General features: G+C 37.9%; 2 protein-coding genes and 1 long non-coding RNA gene across 3 annotated transcripts in view; 2 read left to right on the top strand and 1 right to left on the bottom strand.

Annotated features, from left to right (window-relative positions):
• Positions 1 to 350: 350 nt before the first annotated feature.
• LOC107560033 (mucin-5AC-like) lies at positions 351 to 9,054 on the bottom strand. Its single transcript, XM_016244091.1, has 12 exons — positions 8,919 to 9,054; positions 8,135 to 8,689; positions 7,896 to 8,030; positions 7,616 to 7,648; positions 6,912 to 7,034; positions 6,455 to 6,679; positions 6,199 to 6,267; positions 5,733 to 5,842; positions 5,305 to 5,390; positions 3,773 to 3,937; positions 1,159 to 1,427; positions 351 to 1,021 (listed from the first exon to the last, which is right to left on the bottom strand). The coding sequence occupies exons 1-12, from the start codon at positions 8,977 to 8,979 to the stop codon at positions 351 to 353; spliced, it is 2,502 nt and encodes an 833-aa protein (XP_016099577.1). The 5' UTR covers positions 8,980 to 9,054.
• A 2,731-nt stretch (positions 9,055 to 11,785) lies between these two features.
• Positions 11,786 to 19,134, top strand: LOC107560044 (uncharacterized). Its single transcript, XR_001605685.1, has 5 exons — positions 11,786 to 11,984; positions 13,525 to 13,556; positions 13,652 to 13,686; positions 18,513 to 18,550; positions 19,046 to 19,134. It is a non-coding gene; the product is annotated as an uncharacterized lncRNA (long non-coding RNA).
• Positions 19,135 to 19,246: 112 nt separating this feature from the next.
• The window catches only part of LOC107560032 (B-cell linker protein-like), an 11,609-nt gene continuing 10,623 nt past the window's right edge, over positions 19,247 to 20,232 (top strand). The window contains exon 1 of the mRNA XM_016244090.1: positions 19,247 to 19,335. The gene's annotated coding sequence lies outside the window, so the exon portion shown is untranslated. The remainder of the gene's footprint in view (positions 19,336 to 20,232) is intronic.

Raw genomic sequence — 20,232 nt, 5'->3', positions numbered from 1 at the left:
GTTGTAGTCCTGGCAGTCAGTGGTGTAGGTAATGTGATGTGGTAATTGTAGTTGGTGCTGGAGTAGGTGATGTTGTAGTTGAAGTTGGTGCTGGTGTAGGTGTTGTAGTAGTAGTAGTAGTAGTAGTAGTCGGTGTAGGTGGTGTTGTAGTTGAAGTTGGTGCTTGTGTAGGTGTTGTAGTAGTAGTAGTAGTAGTCAATGTAGGTGGTGTAGTAGTTGTAGTTGGTGGTGGTGTAGGTGATGTTGTAGTCGGTGCTGGTGTAGGCGGTGTTGCAGTTGGTGTTGGTGTAGGTGTTGTTGTAGTAGTTGTAGTCAGTGGCGGTGTATTTGGTGTTGTAGTCGATGCTGGTTTAGGTGGTGTTGTTGTAGTAGTTGGTGCCAGTGTAGGTGGTGTTGTAGTTGTAGTCGGTGCCGGTGTAGGTGGTGTTATAGCTGTAGTCGGTGCTGGTGTAGGCAGTGTTGTAGTTGTTGTTGGTATTGGTGTAGGTGGTGTTGTTGTAGTTATAGACGGTGCCAGTGTAGGCAGTGTTGTAGTTGTAATTGATGCCAGTGTAGGTGGTGTTGTAGTTGTAGTCGGTGCTGGTGACGATGGTGTTGTTGTAGTAGTTGTAGTTGGTGCTGTTGTAGATGGTGTTGTTGTAGTAGTTGTAGTTGGTGGTGGTGTTGTAGCTGTAGTCAATGCTGGTGTAGGCGGTGTTGTAGTTAGTGTAGGTGTTGTTGTAGTAGTTGTAGTCAGTGGCGTTGTATTTGGTGTTGTAGTTGTAGTCGGTGCTGGTGTAGGCAGTGTTGTAGTTGTAGTTGGTGGTGGTGTAGGTGTTGTTGTAGTAGTTGAAGACTGTGGCGGTGTTGTAGTTGGTGCTGGTGTAGGTGCTGTTGTTGTTGTAGTTGGTGTCGTTATAGATGGTGTTGTTGTTGTAGTTGTAGTTGGTGTTGTAGCTGCAGTCAGTGCTGGTGTAGATGGTGTTATTGTAGTAGCTGGTGCTAGTGTAAATGGTGTGGTAGTAGTAGTTGTAGTTGGTGCCTGTGTAGGTGGTGTTGTAATTGTAGTCGGTGCTGGTGTAGGTGCTGTTGTAGTTGGTGCTGGTGTAGGCAGTGTTGTAGTTGTGGTTGGTATTGGTGTAGGTGGTGTTGTGATTGTGGTTGGTGGTGGTGTTGTGCTTTTGTAGCTGTAGTTGGTGTAGGTATTGTTGTTGTTGTAGTCAGTGTTGTAGTTGTAGTTGGTGCTGGTGTAGGTGGTGTCGTAGTTGTAGTTGGTGCTGTTGTAGATGGTGTTGTTGTAGCAGTTGTAGTTGGTGGTGGTGTAAGTGGTGTTGTAGTTGTAGTCAGTGCTGGTGTAGGTGGTGTTGTAGTTGTGGTTGGTGCCGGAGTAGGCGGTGTTGTAGTTGTAGTTGGTTGTAGTGTAGGTGGTGGTGTAGTTGTAGTCGGTGCTGGTGTAGATGGTGTAAGGATAAAAGAAACTCAGATACTTTGATCTCCTGAGAAACAGACAATACACTGGCATCTTCAAGATACCCCACAGAGGGGTGGTGCATGAAACGCCTCTCTCACATATGCATCAGTGCCTTTTCATCTCCTCCCTCCACTTGATTCACTCAGAATGGTCAATAGTATATTGTTCTATATGAATGCAAATAAGCTTTACAGTCATGTTTGGCATCATTTGAATAGTCTCAGGGCGAGTGGTACAATGGTCTTAATCTTACAAAAGTAGACTAAAAGATCTCTAAGATCCTAAGAGTTAAGAGATACTTTGATTACTGTAGAGGGTCATTCCATGCAAATTACCTTCTGTTCCCATTGAGGTGCAAACCACCCAGGTCTCGGACCTGGGCTAATGTAAATTCTAATTGTTTGTACATGCCTCCACTTGGGGGATGTTTTTTCTTGTTTTTGTATTTAAAGGATTGCAGCAAAAGGGTCGGGGCGATTCTGTAGTCAGAGAGCCCGTAGTGTGAAGGGTGTCCACACACTTCACACTATGTATTTTTCTAAAAGGTCAGGTATGCATCTTACTCTTAGATATTTAAGAGGTTTAAAATGAATTTAAGCAAACGATTATACATAAAATATAGTGCAATCAGTTCGGACATCGCACAGTGCTCATTCAATAAATGCACAGCTAAACAGATGAGTTTTAAGTCTGCATTTAAATGTGACTAATGTTTTAGCACATCTGATCTCTTCTGGAAGCTGATTCCAACTGCGGGCGGCATAATAACTAAAAGCAGACTCCCCTTGTTTTGTGTGAACCCTTGGTGTTTCTAACTGACTCGATCCTAATGATCTGAGTGGTCTGTTAGGTTTATATTCCGTGAACATATCTGCTATGTATTTAGGTCCTAGTCCAATGAGTAATTTATAAACGAGTAAAAGTACTTTAAAATCAATCCTAAATATAACTGGAAGCCAGTGTAAGGACCTGAGGACTGGTGTAATATGCTCAGATTTTCTGGTTCTAGTCAGAATTCTGGCAGCAGCATTCTGGATGAGCTGCAGCTGTCTAATGGTCTTCTTGGGAAGGCCGGTGAGGAGACCATTACAATAGTCCACCCTGCTGGTGATAAAGGCATGAACAAGTTTCTCCAAGTCTTGACTGGAAACAAAACCTCTAATTCTTGCAATGTTTTTGAGATGATAGTATGCTGATTTAGTTACAGCTTTGACATGACTACTGAAACTAAGGTCTGTCTCCAGAATCACACCAAGATTCCTGACTTGATTTTTAGTTGTTAGACCCCTAGAGTCAAGGTATGCATTCACCTCGAGAACTTCATCTTTGTTTCCAAATACAATTACTTTTTTCCAGACATAGTATCTTCTTTTTGATATTGTGGTCGAATCTGTCTGACCTCTACATAACTTGGGGATGTGCTAATCGCCTTCCTGACATTATTGATCTTCTCAGAAAAGAAGGAAGCAAACTCATTGCATTTGCTGTCGGAGAGCATTTCACTGGCAATCTGATTTGGGGGGTTTGTCAGTCTCTCAACAGTAGCAAAAAGAGTGCGAGTGTTGTTTAAGTTACTGTTTATAAGGTTTGAGAAGAAGGTCTGCCTAGCTGTGGCTAGATCCACATTGAAAGCACAAAGGCTGTCTTTATAGATGCTATAGTGAATTTCAAGTTTCGTCTTCCACTCAGCTTTTCTGCATTGTTTTTTCATACTCTGTACTGCCATTAACAGTTGGATGTGCCAGAACTTTCTTCAGTTAAACAAGGAACAAACTGAAGTCAATGCATTTGGAAACAAAGATGAAGTTCTCAAGGTGAATGCATACCTTGACTCTAGGGGTCTAACAACTAAAAATCAAGTCAGGAATCTTGGTGTGATTCTGGAGACAGACCTTAGTTTCAGTAGTCATGTCAAAGCTGTAACTAAATCATTTCGTTAATGCATCTCTTTCTGAGACAGATCTAGATTCAGTGGTAACAGAGATCAATATATCAAAGAAAATACAGAAGTGATCAGATAGTGCTACGTCCTTAATAACAATGGATGAAATGTTTAGCGACATAGATTCCGAATGAACGAGTAAATATAAGTAAAGAGTTAACTAGAATAATCGAATGTCAGAATAATTAGAGACCGACAAACAACCAATTTGCCTTTCAACCTAAATTCGAGGTCATACTAAAATGGAACCAGATTAGATAATAAAATGGAGTCAGATTTGAGTTAAACCTAAATTGAATAACTCTGCACGCTGAAAAGACCGAACACGCAAGAAACCTTCATCCACCACTGGATACCTTCATTGGGCCAAGTGTGTGGACCTTACAATGGTGTTGTTGTAGTAGTTGTAGTTGGTGCCAGAGTAGGCAGTGTTGTAGTTGTAATCAGTGCTGGTGTAGGAGGTGTTGTAGTTGTAGTCGTAGTCAGTGCCGGAGTAGGTGATGTTGTATTTGGTGCCAGAGTAGGCAGTGTTGTGGTAGATTGAACTGTGGAATGAAAGACAATCAGAGAATCTGAAGTGTTTACAGATTGCAAAACAACTCTTGTGCAATAGTAGCGTTATTGGTGTGGTTTCAGCTGTAGAATTAAACAAAAAACAATGCAGTGTAATTATTCTATTTGTTTCTGAAACCTCTTTAGCATTTAATCATCATTCCTGATGGTTCTTAAAATCTCTCAAAGCAATTAAAATCAATGAAATCAGTGGTGGATCTAATTTTGTATTGAAAACTATATTAAAATCTGACACAGATTAAAATTCATCTTATGTGAATGTTATCTGTTAAGGTTAAGCAGCTGATTGTGGTGAGCAGACAGCCGATCAGAAGAACAGTGGGAGCCATCCTGCAGATTCAGAGTATGTCAGACCTCTGCCATTGATCTTCTGACTTGCAACTTCTCTGTGACTCCTTATTTAATGGTCCGGATCGTTTCCTCATAACCCATCATGTGTTATGCCTCCTGCTGAAATGCACTGCTGCCAGAGACAGATAACTACCAAAAGCATGAAGGAAATGTTTTTTTTTTAATCTGTTTTTTATCAGATTTGTTTTACTGAAGTAGTGCAAAGTGGGCCAAATCATGTTCCATTTTTGTGTATGAATGTTGGTAGATCATGTGGTCATTCAGTGTGTTCACACTGCCATCACAGGTTGAGCTCAGGAACTGATCACCCGGGTTTGGAGACATTCACAGACGTCTGTTGTGCTGTTCTGTCTCATGTCATCAAACTCATCGGAAGGCTTGATAGCAGTTCTTCTTTCTGGCACCTCTCCATCTGTGGTCAAATGCCTCTAAACATCGAACAAGAGAGAGAACAAAGTGCCTTAGTGAACCTGCTAAATCATCCACCTACTTTGCAAATACTCTCTCTCTCTCTCTCTCTCTCTCTCTCTCTCACACACACACACACACACACGCACGCATAGTAGCACACACACACTACTTACTAGCCTCATATACAAAGTTCTGGGACATTTGCATCCAAACCTCACAGCATAGAGCTTCCTCATGAACTGAACACCTCACGCATTGTGGTAAAGTCCAATTATTTATATTTATTTAATGAATTGCATGGTAAACATTTAGGAATCCAGACAGAGAAAAATAAACATACAGCAATAGACAGGAATCTCCACCCAAAAAGCAAACTCAGATCTCACTTTCCATAGTTTGCATCAAACATAAACATTGAATTTTTTATCTTTAATGTTAAACATACAAGCATTGTATGTATCAGCAATTGCAGTGCTTTTGTTGAACCGTCACCATAAATAATCAGATCTCATATTAAAATAGTAAAAGTCCAGTAGCGATGTCTGTTCCTCTTGGCTGATTTCTGTCTCAATCACACGGTGATACCGACTCAATTCTTGTGACCTCAAAAGAGTTGATGTCATTATGATACCTTCTTAAGTAATTCTCCACCAAAGTGGCAACCTGAGAAAAAAAAGATGACAGGAAGTGAGAAAACTGCAGGCCCAGAAAATCACAGTAAAAATTTACTTTTATGATTCAGAACAAAAAACAAGCAATAATGGAGACATATCAGACACAGAATTCTAATTCAGCCAATAGAATCACTTTGGGACCTAAAAGAGATGTGACGGCCCACCTGTCTCGACTGTAGAACGACTGAAGTTTCATGAATTTGGCTAGATGTTAATGTTTTGTTTTATAGTTTGACAAATATTGACAAATACTTAAAACTGTGTAGTTTCCCATCACCAGCAAAGTACATTTAGCATGTAGTGCAAGTATGTGAACTGGACGCAGTCAAACAGTCAGAAACGCTCCTTTCACCTGAAGCAGTGCAGCCTGACGCTCTTCTTCAGTGGATGACTCCTCGGCCAAAACCTCCACCTCCAGATTAGTGAGTAACGTCAGAACATCTGTGAAATTCCAGAAAATCACAGTAAAAATTTACTTTTATGATTCAGAACAAAAAACAAGCAATAATGGAGGATTTCTAATCAGACACAGAATTCTAATTCAGCCAATAGAATCACTTTGGGACCTAAAAGAGATGTGACGGCCCACCTGTCTCGACTGTAGAACGACTGAAGTTTCATGAATTTTGCCAGATGTTAATGTTTTGTTTTATAGTTTGACAAATATTGACAAATACTTAAAACTGTGTAGTTTCCCATCACCAGCAAAGTACATTTAGCATGTAGTGCAAGTATGTGAACTGGACGCAGTCAAACAGTCAGAAACGCTCCTTTCACCTGAAGCAGTGCAGCCTGACGCTCTTCTTCAGTGGATGACTCCTCGGCCAAAACCTCCACCTCCAGATTAGTGAGTAACGTCAGAACATCTGTGAAATACCCAAACATCACAGCACTCAGTAAGTTCAAATACACTGCATTATGTATACACACACACACACACGCCTGTTGTCTTGGCTATCTAAATGGGCACATACTAAAACAAACTTCATTTACTTGAACTTCCAAAAAGATGAACTCCTGGTGAGATCCTTCACACATGCACTAGTAAATTACCTTTGGGTGGAGCTGTAGTGGAGTTGGCGGGTGGAGCTGTAGTGGAGTTGGTGGGTGGAGCTGTAGTGGAGTTGGCGGGTGGAGCTGTAGTGGGGTTGGCGGGGGGGGCTGTAGTGGAGTTGGCAGGTGGAGCTGTAGTGGAGTTGGCAGGTGGAGCTGTAGTGGAGTTGGCAGGTGGAGCTGTAGTGGAGTTGATGGGTGGAGCTGTAGTTGGGGTAGTGAAATCTATGGACGAAGTAACAGATACTATGTACATTATAGTATTTAAGAGGACGCAGGATTCATCATGCAATAAATACAATATTGATTACACTGACTTCAATGCAAGAAACAATTAAATCAGGAACAGACTACTTAAAAAACAATCTTCTCAATCTCTCAACATACTTCAGCTCAAAGAGTGCTTCTCAATAAACAACGCATAAACATCTCTTTATCTGTGTATGTGGGTTCTTACTGCAGGTGCTGTTGAGGTCGGGACAGCAGTCATTGAGCTGTTTGCAGACCTCATCACAAAAACAGCCTCTGAAACAGTTGTAGTTCAAGCCATTGCAGCACAGAGTCGGATTTGAGCACGTCTCTATTGGAGCAGTGCAGACATCAGTATACACTCACTAATATTATTCTAACATTATAAAGACACTAGAAGATTTCTAAAGTTTCACATGCTTGTAAGAAAATAACATTGTCTTCTATGAAACTTTTTTTTTTTGTAAATAAGTCAATATTTTATAAGTATTTTATAAAAAAAAGTACTGGAACACCATCATTGAAACAAAAAGTCTGCTGACAAGAATTTATAACCAGTTACAATCATGTTTCTCATTATTTCTCTTTTGCTGCATCATAATGATTTGTTAATTCAGAATATAGTCAAATATTGCATATATGGACATGCTATATGGACATGTTTGGAGAACTTAACTATTGAAAATATAGCCTTTTAACTATTTTATTTATTTAAAAATAACATTAATCATGCAGAACGTTAGTAAAACGATCCTATCTCCCAATCTCTGTTTTATTTAATTTTTTTAAACATGTCTCTGACTTATTTTTCATTCATCAGTGTGATGTCTCGCATTTTTAAATGCAAAAGCGCGTTCTGTGTGGATGTCCTTTAACATGATATATAATAATTTAAAGAAATAGAAAACATACCTGTTAGTGGCAAAATGTTTGTGCTGTTTTTCACTATGAAAGGGGACAGAGGTGCAGATTTATTAAGATTTCTTATAGAAATGTTCAGTATATGTGCAGTATTGTATTATTCTTTTAATCGCAGTGATGCTCTTTACTCTTGTATTATACAATAAAACACTCAACACAGTCTGATTACTGAACTTGCACTGTTCTTATATGAGGTTGTTAACACACAGTAAGTGACTGATTTCAGCACAGATTAATCAAATATGGGTTTTGTATGAATATTTCTGAATACCTGTGAGGCAGGTGGGTTTGAAATCAGGGCAGCAGTCTTTTAATCTCAGACAAGCAACATCACAAAAACAATTCAAGCGGTTACAGCTGTCATTCCTTCCAGAGCAGCACAGATCTGGACTCGCACAACTTCCATCTATGACAGAAAATTAAAAAAACATCAGTTAATGTAATTTCACACCAAATAGTAGAAGATATGCCATAGTGAATTAATCATACGAACAAACAAGAAACACTCACACAATGGAGCCTGAGGAGTTGTTGCATTCGTTGTAGTCGCATTAGGTGATGTGGTAGTTGCATTAGGCGCCATGTTGGTTGCGTTGGGCGCCATGGTGGTTGCGTTGTGCGCCATGTTGGTTGCGTTGGGCGCCATGTTGGTTGTGTTGGGCGCCATGGTGGTTGCGTTGGATGACATGGTGGCTGTGTTGGGCGCCGTGTTGGTTGTGTTGGGCGCCATGTTGGTTGTGTTGGGCACCGTGTTGGTTGCGCTTGGCGCCGTGGTGGCTGTGTTGGGCGCCGTGTTGGGCGCCATGTTGGTTGCGTTGGGCGCCATGTTGGTTGTGCTTGGCGCCATGGTGGCTGTGTTGGGCACTGTTTTGGTTGTGCTGGGCGCCGCGGTGGCTATGTTGGGCGCCGTGTTGGTTGCGCTGGGCAACATGGTGGTGCTAGGTGATGTGTTAGCCCCGTTGGGCAAAATGGAATTTGCACTAGTTGCGTTGGGCAATACATTAGTTGCGTTGTTAGTTGCATTAGGTGATGCAGTAACAGCATTAATTGATGTGGTAGTTTGAGCTGTGGAATGAAGGAAAAAATATTTATGAACCGAGAATTTGAAGCATTTACATTTTGACTGTGCAGTGTCATTATTCTGAAACGTCTTTAGCAATGAATTTTAATCACTCCTGATGGCGCTTCTCAAAATCTCTCAATGAGATTCAAATGAGTGGAACTAATTCTCTAATGAAAACTGTATCAAAATCTTACATACATACTGTAACAGCGCAGATGATGTGAATGTTACCTGTGGTCAAGCAGCTGATTGTGGTGAGCAGACAGCCGATGAGTAAAACCGCGGGAGCCATCCTACAGGTTCAGTGTGTGATCTGTGATCTTCTGACTTGTACCTTCTCATTTTTGTGCTCCGGACTGTTTCCAGAGTCCAGCCCTCCACCGACACACACAGATGTCAGTAACAGATAAAACAAAAACATCTCTTCTCAGTTAATGTGCGTGACTGATCACAGATCTCTCAGTTTATCCTGAAATACTGGTTTCTTTTATGATGCTATTAAAATATCCAAATGCCTGGTGAAAATTTCCAGGCTGTGACAGTGTGCAGGACTGTCTTTCTATTTCATTGACAGTGTCCTACACACCTGTATTAGACTTATTTACACGTTACTATTAAAAATAACAAACCCGAATAATAAATAAATGCCTTATTTGACTTTCTAGTTCTTATTTCAGGCTATGCAATCATGTACTCGCCCTCATGTTGTGCCAAACCCGTACAAATTTTTGATTGGTGCATAAAAGGTGAATTTAAGGACATCCTTACATATAATGAAAGCGTTGAGCTCTAAAATAGGAGAAAAGCATTATAAAATAACTTGAAAATAGTACTTACCACTTGCATGCTATTCTCCAAGCCCAAGTTTGTGGTCAAAAATAAATTAATACTATTATTCATCAAGGATGTATTAAATTGATTAAAAGTGATTAAGACATTTATAATGTTACAAAAGATCTCTATTTCAAATAAATGCTGTTTTTTAACTTTCTGTTCAAAATCCTGAAAAAATGTATCATGGTTTCCACAGAAATATGAAGCAGCGCAGCTGTTTTCAGCATTGATAATAAGTATCAAATTATTGATAATTATATTAGAATGATTTCTGAAGGATCATGAGACACTGAAGACTGGAGTAATGATGCTGAAAATTCAGCTTTGATCACAGAAATAAATTACATTTTACTATATGTTCATATAGAACCCAGCTATTTTATATTGTAATAATATTTCTATATTTTTACTGTATTTTTGATAAAATAAATACAGCCTTGGTGAGCATTAGAGACTGCTTTCAAAATCAATAAATCTCTTAGCATCCCCAAACTCTTGAAACTAGTTTATACGAAACTGACCTTTTCAGACAAAAATGGGATTCATACAAAAATATAATTTGATATTACATGAGAATGAATAAACATTTATGTCCATTTATGTATTTCAAATATGTAAGACTTAATAATTTAGGGGAGAGCGGGGTGAGTTAAGCCGATTTTTACTTAGGCCGTGTTTAAAGCAAACACATGACAGCAATGGGTCCAACTTAAATATCTACATACATTTCTGGATGTGGTGCATCCTTGGGAATAACCACTTTGGATCTAAAATAAACTGCTTTCAGAATATGGCTTTCCAAAAAAAAGTGGTCTCTTGGCTCAACTTGCCCCCAGTGAGGGGTAAATTGAGCCACATGGAGTTAAATTGTGCCACTGATTATGCTGAACATTTTTTACCTCGTGCTATATCAAAGGAAGAGAAATTCAATAAAAATTACTTCTTAAAATCTATGTGTGAGCCTTGTGATGGACTGGCCATCCATGCAGGGAGTTCCTGTGGCTCAAGACCCTGGGTTAGGATCCAGCTCCCCACGACCCTAATAAAGACATAGAATGGATGTAGGGATGACTTCTTAAAAGCTTTATTTAAAGATACAGTTCAAAACTCTGAAGGCGTTTTTTTAATTATTAAAAATTTCAGAACAAAAAGTTCAAATTGAAAAATTCTAAATCAAAATCATGTTTGGTGTAAAATGAATGAAATATAGAATTGCAGTAAAATAATACTTTATAATCATAAGAAGGGGGGGAACACTGGCTCACCTTACCCCAGGACATGTGACTCAAATTACCCCACTCCTATCATTTTAACAAACTTGTATCATCCAGCAGTTTAGAGCTAACACGTTTGGTGTAAAATTAATGAAAATATAGAATTCAGTAAAATAATACTTTATAATCATAAGAAGGGGGGGGAACACTGGCTCACCTTACCCCAGGACATGTGACTCAAATTACCCCACTCCTATCATTTTAACAAACTTGTATCATCCAGCAGTTTAGAGCTAACACCATGCTAACATTATAGCCTCATATTATAACCTCCTAAAGCACAAACACGTGTAATATTTTATTTATTTATTTATTTTGTAGATTTGTCTGTAACTGTTCAGGCACAAGAGTGCTTGAACATACAAAAATCACTTTGAACAGCAAAAAAAAAATTTTTTTAACCTAAATGTAGTTACCAAGTATTCCATGGGCCTCTCTCCATCACATGGTGAGTAAAATGCTTAAATCTTCAAATATGTTTGGTCATACCACCTTCCAGATAACAGGGAATTGCTCACACTGGCTTAGCAAAATGTTGGAAAGAATTTTGATCAGATATGTTTTCAGACGGTGATAAAGCAAGTAAATATTTACAGTATGTTTGTAAGCAAAACTTCTGGTTTTACTTGCTCCATCAAAATCAAAACCAACAATCCAATAGCTACAGTTTCACCAAGTATTATCAAAGAGAAGCTGCTGGTTTCTGTATTAAAATAATGTGTTGCCTTTACAAACTGGACCAATTAATGGTTCAGATGTGTGTATGAATGTTGGTAGATCATGTGTGTTCACACTGCCATCAACAGGTTGAGCTCAGAAAGGGTTTGGAGACATTCACAGACGTCTGTTGTGCTGTTCTGTCTCATGTCATCAAACTCTGTTCCTCTGAAAGGTTTGATAGCAGTTCTTCTTTCTTCCACCTCGCTGTCTGTGGTCAGATGCCTCTAAACATCAAACGAGAGAGAGAACAAGGTGCTTCAGTGAACTCCGAGCCGGTCGAAGGTCTTTCTGTTATTAACAGGGATAATCAGCTACCTGCTAAATCATCCACCTGCTATGCAAATACTCAAACACACACACATACCTCCAGCACGCTACTTACTGGCCTCATATACAAAGTTCTGGGAGATTTGCATCCAAACCTCACTGCAGAGAGCTTCCTGATGAACTGAACACCTCGTGCATCATGGTAAAGTACAATTATTTCTATTTAGTTGCATGTTAGACATTCAGGAATACAGATGAAGATGAAATTAACATGTGATTGGTGTTTGAGCAGGTTTCAGATGCTACGAACACTGTTTTATATGTGAACATCAATGTAATCATAATTTGGGGTGGCAACGTCTAGTGTCATTTATTACCTGGAATTGATGTCAGATACTGTATGCATCATATACTTTTCAGAAAGGTTAGGTAACTTCTACATTTAAATTTCTGCTTTCTCTACTTTAACACGGTACTGTTTCCGCTCCTCATTCGCAGTGAATAAAACGCCACATTGTTCTGATGCAACTGAAGCACCTATCTGATAAAAACCGGAAAATTGCACCGTTTCAGCTTCCTCTTATCTAGTCATCCCAGTAACGACACTATTATGTTTTGTGCTGTGAATATACACTTATTTTTCTACTTTTGTTTTCAAGATGGCACTTAATCTCTTAAACTACTGATATCTATGCCTTCACCTTTGGTCAAAACATTACTAAACATGTTTGTATACCCCTAAAAAGTACAACATTGCTTTTATCCGTTAAATTTTTAAAGTCATCTGCTGTGTTTTCCTCTGAAGTATGTGTACGAACAGAAGAGAAGTAAATAACCTACAGTATTCATCGATGTGTGTTTCGAACCACCCTGTTGAAAAAACCAGCATATGCTGGTTAGGTATGTTTTGATGCTGGGATGCTGGTTGAAGCTGGTCTATGCTGGTCCTTTGCTGGTTTAAACTAGTCCTTTGCTGGTTTATCCTGGTCCTTTGCCAGCATATGACCAGCATAAACCAGCACATGACCAGCATAAACCAGCACATGACCAGCATAAACCAGCACATGACCAGCATAAACCAGCACATGACCAGCATAAACCAGCACATGACCAGCATAAACCAGCACATGACCAGCATAAACCAGCACATGACCAGCATAAACCAGCACATGACCAGCATAAACCAGCACATGACCAGCATAAACCAGCACATGACCAGCATAAACCAGCACATGACCAGCATAAACCAGCACATGACCAGCATAAACCAGCACATGACCAGCATAAACCAGCACATGACCAGCATAAACCAGCACATGACCAGCATAAACCAGCACATGACCAGCATAAACCAGCACATGACCAGCATAAACCAGCACATGACCAGCATAAACCAGCACATGACCAGCATAAACCAGCAAAGGACCAGCTTAAACCAGCATCCCAGCGTCAAAACATACCTAACCAGCATATGCTGTTTTTTTCAACAGGGTGAGATAAGCAGTCGTGTGATTATGAGTGTCGACGAATTAAATATTTATATTTATAATATTACACACGAAGTAAAATGTTCCTTCGCTATGTAGCATTTCTACACTCTCCATCCATATATATATATTTACATAATCTTTGAATATCCGGGAAGTGTTTAACAAAACCAGCTAGCAAAGATCAATATTGTTCTTGTTAGACTTTGAGCCTGAGAGTTTTGGTCACGCACTGTATTGCTTCTTTATTTTTAGAGTTTCTTTGGGAAGTTGAAAACATCTGTACTGTAAGTACTAAAGTCTTTTTTCATCAAACGTTACATTTTTCGCCTGTACACCTTACATAACTGTCTAATTTACTTGTTATTTTTCATTTGTACAGACATAGCGGACCACCAGCTCCACCCAGGAGAACAGGTGCTTTCATGACAAGCCATACCTGTGAAAAAACATAAGATAAAAACGTCTATAGAACAAAATATTCATGTACTTTAACAGCAACATTAAGATTTTAGGTTAAAATAAAGGTATAAGGGGGTCATTTGTGGCATGGTATTTATTATTTTAATCGTTTTGTATATCAAAGCTCGAGTTGAAGCTGCTTCATTGAGCCCCTCATCAGTGGACAGCAAGCCAAATAAGTTTACACACAATTTCCTTAATATTATATGGGCAAACAAACTCATTAAATACATATAAGAATAATGCACAGATGTGACCCTGGAGCAGAAAAGCAGTGTTAAGTCGCTGGGGTATATTTGTAGCAATCGCCAACAATACATTGTATGGGGCAAAATTATAAATTTTTCTTTTATGCCAAAAATCATTAGGATATTAAGTAAAGATCATGTTCCATGAAGATATTTTGTAAATGTCCTACTGTAAATATATTAAAACTTAATTTTTGATTAGTAATATGCATTGCTAAGAGCTTCATTTGGACAACTTTAAAGATGATTTTCTCAATATTTAGATTTTTTTGCACCCTCAGATTCCAGATTTACAAATAGTTGTATCTCGGCCAAATATTGACCAATAAACCTGACAAACCATACATTAATGGAAAGCTTATTTATTTAGCTTTCAGATGATGTATAAATCTCAATTTTGAAAAATTTAGCCTTATGACTGGTTTTGTGCTCCAGGGTCACATATAAGAATAATAATGCATGTTTGGCAGAACTATATACAAAAGCGAAAACAAGTTAAAACAGCGGTGAAAAGCAGCTGCATCAATGTGGAAAAAACATGAATAGAAAAAATTTAAATAAATACTATATAGGGCCTATAAACAACACATCAAGTGTATTAAAAATAAACAAATACACATATAAAAATAACTAGCCTATATATACAGACCCTTTTAAAAGGCAGGTTAGTCAAATTTGATGCTATATTGAATTTAACGGGGATGAAAATGAGGCTGTGAGCAAGGTCATAGTCTGATATATTTTACACATATCTGTTACGGGGCTGACGAGACGAGAGGCGTGCGGATCCATGTGCAAGCTTTATTTAAAGCAGAAGAGGTCAGAAACACAGGCAGGGTCGAACAATGGCAAACAGGTATATGGCGGGAAAGACACAAGAATAATCCTACACTGTAAAAAAAAATTCTGTGGTTGCCAGAATAATTTTGTAAAAAATACAGAAAAACAGTAAACACATTTACGGCCAAAAACTGTCAACTGTAATTTACAAACATGAAAATTTGAATGTAAACCAGTAAATTCAACAATGCACACTGCTATTAAAATCTGTTTTGTACCTTTAACATACTGACAACCACCATAATAATGCAGGTGGTAAAAGAGAAAGCCACATGAAGAATCAAAGCTCATCACAAGTAGCTTCGCCACAAGCAGAAGTATATACTAATATACAGAAGGTGCACAGAGTCATTCATGCAAACACAAAACACCATCATGGTAACACACATGATACTTAAATAATGCATTCAACTTTCATTAAACAACAGATGTAACATAAAGCCCAAATATACATAACTAATAACAAAAATGATAAAAAAACATGATTATTTAAACAAAATATTTTCAAATGTGTAGTGTCATGCAGGGAATTCTGGGAATATCAGTTTACAGTTTTTGACTGTAAATTATACATTGATTTGTTATTTTTACTTCTAAAAACTGTAAAAATTAACAGCATTTTACTGTAAAATTACATGAAATGTCTGGTTAGATATTTTACAGTTTTTCCCTGTATATAGTACGGGAGCTTACTGTTAACCTATTAACAGTTTTTTTCCGTAGCGTTTTTACAAAATTTTACAGTTAAAATTACACTTATTTTTTACAGTGTAGGGCTAGCGTAGGTCAACGATCGGCGAGCAGAATCAAAAGGGCGAGACTAGAGGGATAAATCCAGGAAAACAGGCAAAGATCAGAAACCAAGAAAACAGACAGGACAAGACTAGGCTAGGACTGGGAAACTAACGAGGGCTCTGTAAATAGCTATCACTGCTGGCGATAAGCGCATACAATACTCGGCCGGTTGATAGGAGTCAGATTGAGTGATATATAGTGAATGTGTGATTGGATACAGCTGTGTGCAATCAGTGCTGTGTGCAATCAGTGCTGTGTGCAATCAGTACAATGGATGATGGGATATGAAGTCTGGGATGATATGCAACAGTTTGTGCAGTGCGAGAGTCAATGTAATGGAAAGGGTGACCTCTGATGGCAAACAGATGGAAGTTCATGGACCGGATTCGTGACAATATCTATATAAAAACATGTAGCATTAAAGGGATAGTTCACCCAAAAATGAAAATGCTGTCATCATTTACTCACCCTCATGTCGTTCCAAACTTGTATGAGTTGCTTTCTTGTGTTGAACACAAAAGAAGATATTTTGAAGATTGCTGGTAATCAAACAGTTGGTGGTTGCCATTGACTTCCATAGTATTTTTTTCCTACTATGGAAGTCAATGGCAACCACCAACTGTTTGATTAGCAGCAATCTTCAAAATATCTTCTTATTAATGTTAATGTTGGTTAAATGCATTATTACTGACATTAAAGAACAGAGTAGGAAGGTACATTAGTGAAGGTAAATGTTCACCTAACAAACCGTTCTGTGCACTTTGATTTACTGCGTGTGGATCTTTGTAACAGGCTGGTAAGTTCATTTACCTTTTTACAAATCTCACTCATGCAATATTTTAAATCACTAATTTACCTTAGTAATATTGAAATCATTTATTAATATTAACCAAAAGATGTAAAATATTGTTAATCATGGTAGTTATTCTTGACAGCTAATGCAATAGGCTAATATTAACAAATGAAAATAGTACTTTGTTGAGTGTTGATAATCAAAGTTGTATTTGCGCTTGAACTGAAAAATACATAGGCCTACAAAAGTATGCAAAGTTATTTTACATTTGATTATTCAGTTTCTGTACCTGAACATGTACAAACTCAAAAACCTAAAGCATTGTTTAATTTTCATCTTTGTCCTATTTATTTATTTGTGCTATTGCTTATCTTTCGTTCATTTGTTCGTATTTACTGACTGTTCACTTGTCTTCAGTTGGAATCGAGAATTGTAAAATTGAACTGATATCTATAATTTTGGTAACAAAAACAATGATAACAAAACTATTTTATTTTTTGTGGCAGGGCAAGTAAAAATCAAGTAAAAAAGCCCTTATGGCCAATTCACATAAATGTGAATCTTCAGCTGCCTCACGATTTGATTCGATTATAATTATAATGCATCACAATGCATCTTTTCCTCCAATTCTTTAATTAATAATAATTACTATAGTAATAATCACAATAAAGCTCTTTTTGTTATTTTACCTTTATTTAAAATAAAAACAAAGATGCAAACAAAAAAAACAGTAGAGGAAATACAACAGTGTCATGGTTCTGATGAGGGATGAAGCGAGGACTCAATTGCAGGATGATGGGCTTTTATTAATTTATTAATAATTTGCTGTGCCAGCAAAGCGTTAGTGATGTGAAGTTCGGATAATTTTACTGACTCGGATCTTTGAATCTCGTTCAGCAAAATAAACGCATCTTTTTTTCAAGTCGTTTCGTTCATTTCAGCAGAATATAATTGAAATGCTACATGTTAATATCCAAATTCCTCAGCACATCTACTTACGCAAACATTGATCACATTTAGAATAAGTCAAAACTAAGCAGTCTGTACCGGAAAAAGAAATGATTGGTTCACCTCTCGAGTCTTCAGGTCCGAGTCGTTCTTTCTTTTGTCACGTGACTGCTTCCCGGATCAGTATCCTGTAATGTTGTGTTATGTTTAGGAAATATCAAAGTGATTTTCCCCATCATACGCATAAAGTTTAAAGCATTAACCAACTCTTCAGTACCACATTCAATGTTTGGAAAAGAAATTTGCAAATTTATAAATTGTAAGAAATAAAAAGATGAACTAATAATAATGTCTATTATTAGTAAACTATAGGATATTGTACATGTGCGGTCAACACAAAATGAACAAATCACTCTCTGAGACAACTCGTCGATCCCGAGTCATATTAAAGATTTGTTCAAGAATGACCGATCACTATCAAATATGGCGCTGGAGTTTTGGCGCATTCGCGCGCATTTTCGGCATCGGCACTTTCTCTCGCATTCTGTCATCCCAAAGTGCTTTGAACAGTAAAACAGCGAGAGCACCAAAGACGTTAATAATCAAAAATCAACCATTCTGCTTTTTTATGACTTATTTTCTGCGTTTCTCTTGAACGCGGGTTTTTTTTGAGGAAGGTATTGAATCAACTCAAGTTCCCAACATGCACCGCGGCATATATCCAGTTACCTGTGTTACTCTTTTTATGTTTATCGTTTTACAGTTTACACTGTTGTTGTATTTGTTGTCACTATTATTTATTTGTCGTGGCGAATCTTAAGATTTTCTATTTATTTTTTAGTTGTCACCATTAATGTGATATGTTAAAGGGATAGTTCACCTTCACGTCCCGGTCCCTATTGACTTGCATAGTGTTTTTTTCTCTCCATACAATGGAAGTCAATGGGGACCAGCAACTGAAGGCGAGCTATCCCTTTAAAAATTGAGGTTCTTGCGCCGGTGGTATGTTTTTCCAAAAATTGGTTTATCGACCGTAATAAAACACAAAAAAAGACATGTTAACGTCAGAATTAAATGCAATATTGTATTGAGCTGTAGAATTTTCCTGTAGTTTCATATTTAGTGTGATCTCATTACAACTCTTCAATACTTTGCAGATAACAGCTCTGGATATGGCTGGCCAGAAGGCGAATTTGTAAGAATTGAGCAAATATCACTTGTTTAAAATACACAGACAAGGTTAAAAGTTGTGGGAACATTCATATTTCCTGTTGTATCTCCAGGAGGTATCACTTCCTTACCGTACTAATAGATAGCAGCTGATTTGTCATCTTGATGAGCATCTATTGTCCATCAGTCTTCTCTGAGAGCTGTGATGTCAACAGTTTACTAGTATAAGAAAATCAATCCCACATCACCCAATTACATGATCCCATTCCCAGAACCACTCATACAAATGGTTGGCACCCCACATTTTGAATGGGCGTCAATGGAAAGAGATGTTTCCCTTGCCCCTTATTTGGCTAATCTGAACTGGTAATTAATATACCATAAGGCCATCATCATCATTCAGTATAACTGTTTACCTCTCGTGACCTAATTATTGAAGCATATGTGCTGTTATATTTCATTATTTGACATATCTGAACAATCCTGACCATTTTGTGTTCATTAATCTGTACATTTTTAGGACGAGGAAGATTGTGATACATATGAAGCTCCACCATGTGAACGTCCCACCATTAAAGTCCAACCGCGCCAAGTAGAGGAGAATGTTTACCTGGGGTTATTGAAGCATATGAGCTGTTATATTTCATTATTTGACATCTTTTAACACATCTGAACAATCCTGACCATTTTGTGTTCATTAATCTGTACATTTTTAGGATGAGGAAGATTGTGATACATATGAAGCTCCACCATGTGAACGTCCCACCATTAAAGTCCAACCGCGCCAAGTAGAGGAGAATGTTTACCTGGGTATCTATCTATCTATCTATCTATCTATCTATCTATCTATCTATCTATCTATCTATCTATCTATCTATCTATCTATCTATCTATCTATCTGCATTAATAATGCTGATAAATAAAAATAAAAATATTTTAGTGTCTAATGTAGCATTTGTTTTTCTTTAGGTTATCCGGATCGAAACCCGAACCCTGTTACTCCCAAAAGGCAGGCAGCACCGCCGCCACGACCGGCCAAGATCACCCCGATAGGGAAAAGCATGGTAAAACATCTAAATTACTGCAATATCTGTGTCTTAGCCTTTATTGTGAGTTTATTTCACAGAAGAGGCTTGTGTAGCTTTTAGATTCAGCTGTGTGTTTCTTTTGCTTCTAGAAGCCAGAGCCACCTCACGACCCTCTATCTATCTATCTATCTATCTATCTATCTATCTATCTATCTATCTATCTATCTATCTCGTAATCAAGTTACAAATGGATTGGTTATCTTTGCATGGGATGTAAGAAAATATTTTACCAGGGAAAAACTATTTACATGTAATTAGTTTTATATTTTTCACTAATATGTTATAGGAATTAAAAGGGTCATATGATGCTGTTAAAAAGAACATTATTTTGTGTATTTGGTGTAGTGAAATGTATAAACATAAAACCATGTCTGCATTTGTGATCGGAGAAATGACAAACAACAAGCGCTACTCTACACTGCCCAAAACAGCCGGCATTGTAGTCTACTCTCCCAGGATCAGGAAACAGTCCTCCATAAAATGTGCTGCACACATCTGAATATTTGGGTTGAAGTGTTCTGGAACAGTGTTGTAAATACAACTTAACCACTGATTTCTAGTCGTGTCCTCTTTTGGAAGACCAAACAAAGTAGTTTCGCTTTCACAACGAAACACACAG

This window comes from Sinocyclocheilus grahami, unplaced genomic scaffold, assembly GCF_001515645.1.
Source record: "Sinocyclocheilus grahami isolate Dianchi unplaced genomic scaffold, SAMN03320097.WGS_v1.1 scaffold708.1, whole genome shotgun sequence".
Lineage (NCBI taxonomy): Eukaryota > Metazoa > Chordata > Actinopteri > Cypriniformes > Cyprinidae > Sinocyclocheilus > Sinocyclocheilus grahami.
The sequence above is the reverse complement of the archived record's forward strand: the minus strand, read 5'-3'. Positions and strand labels throughout refer to the sequence as shown.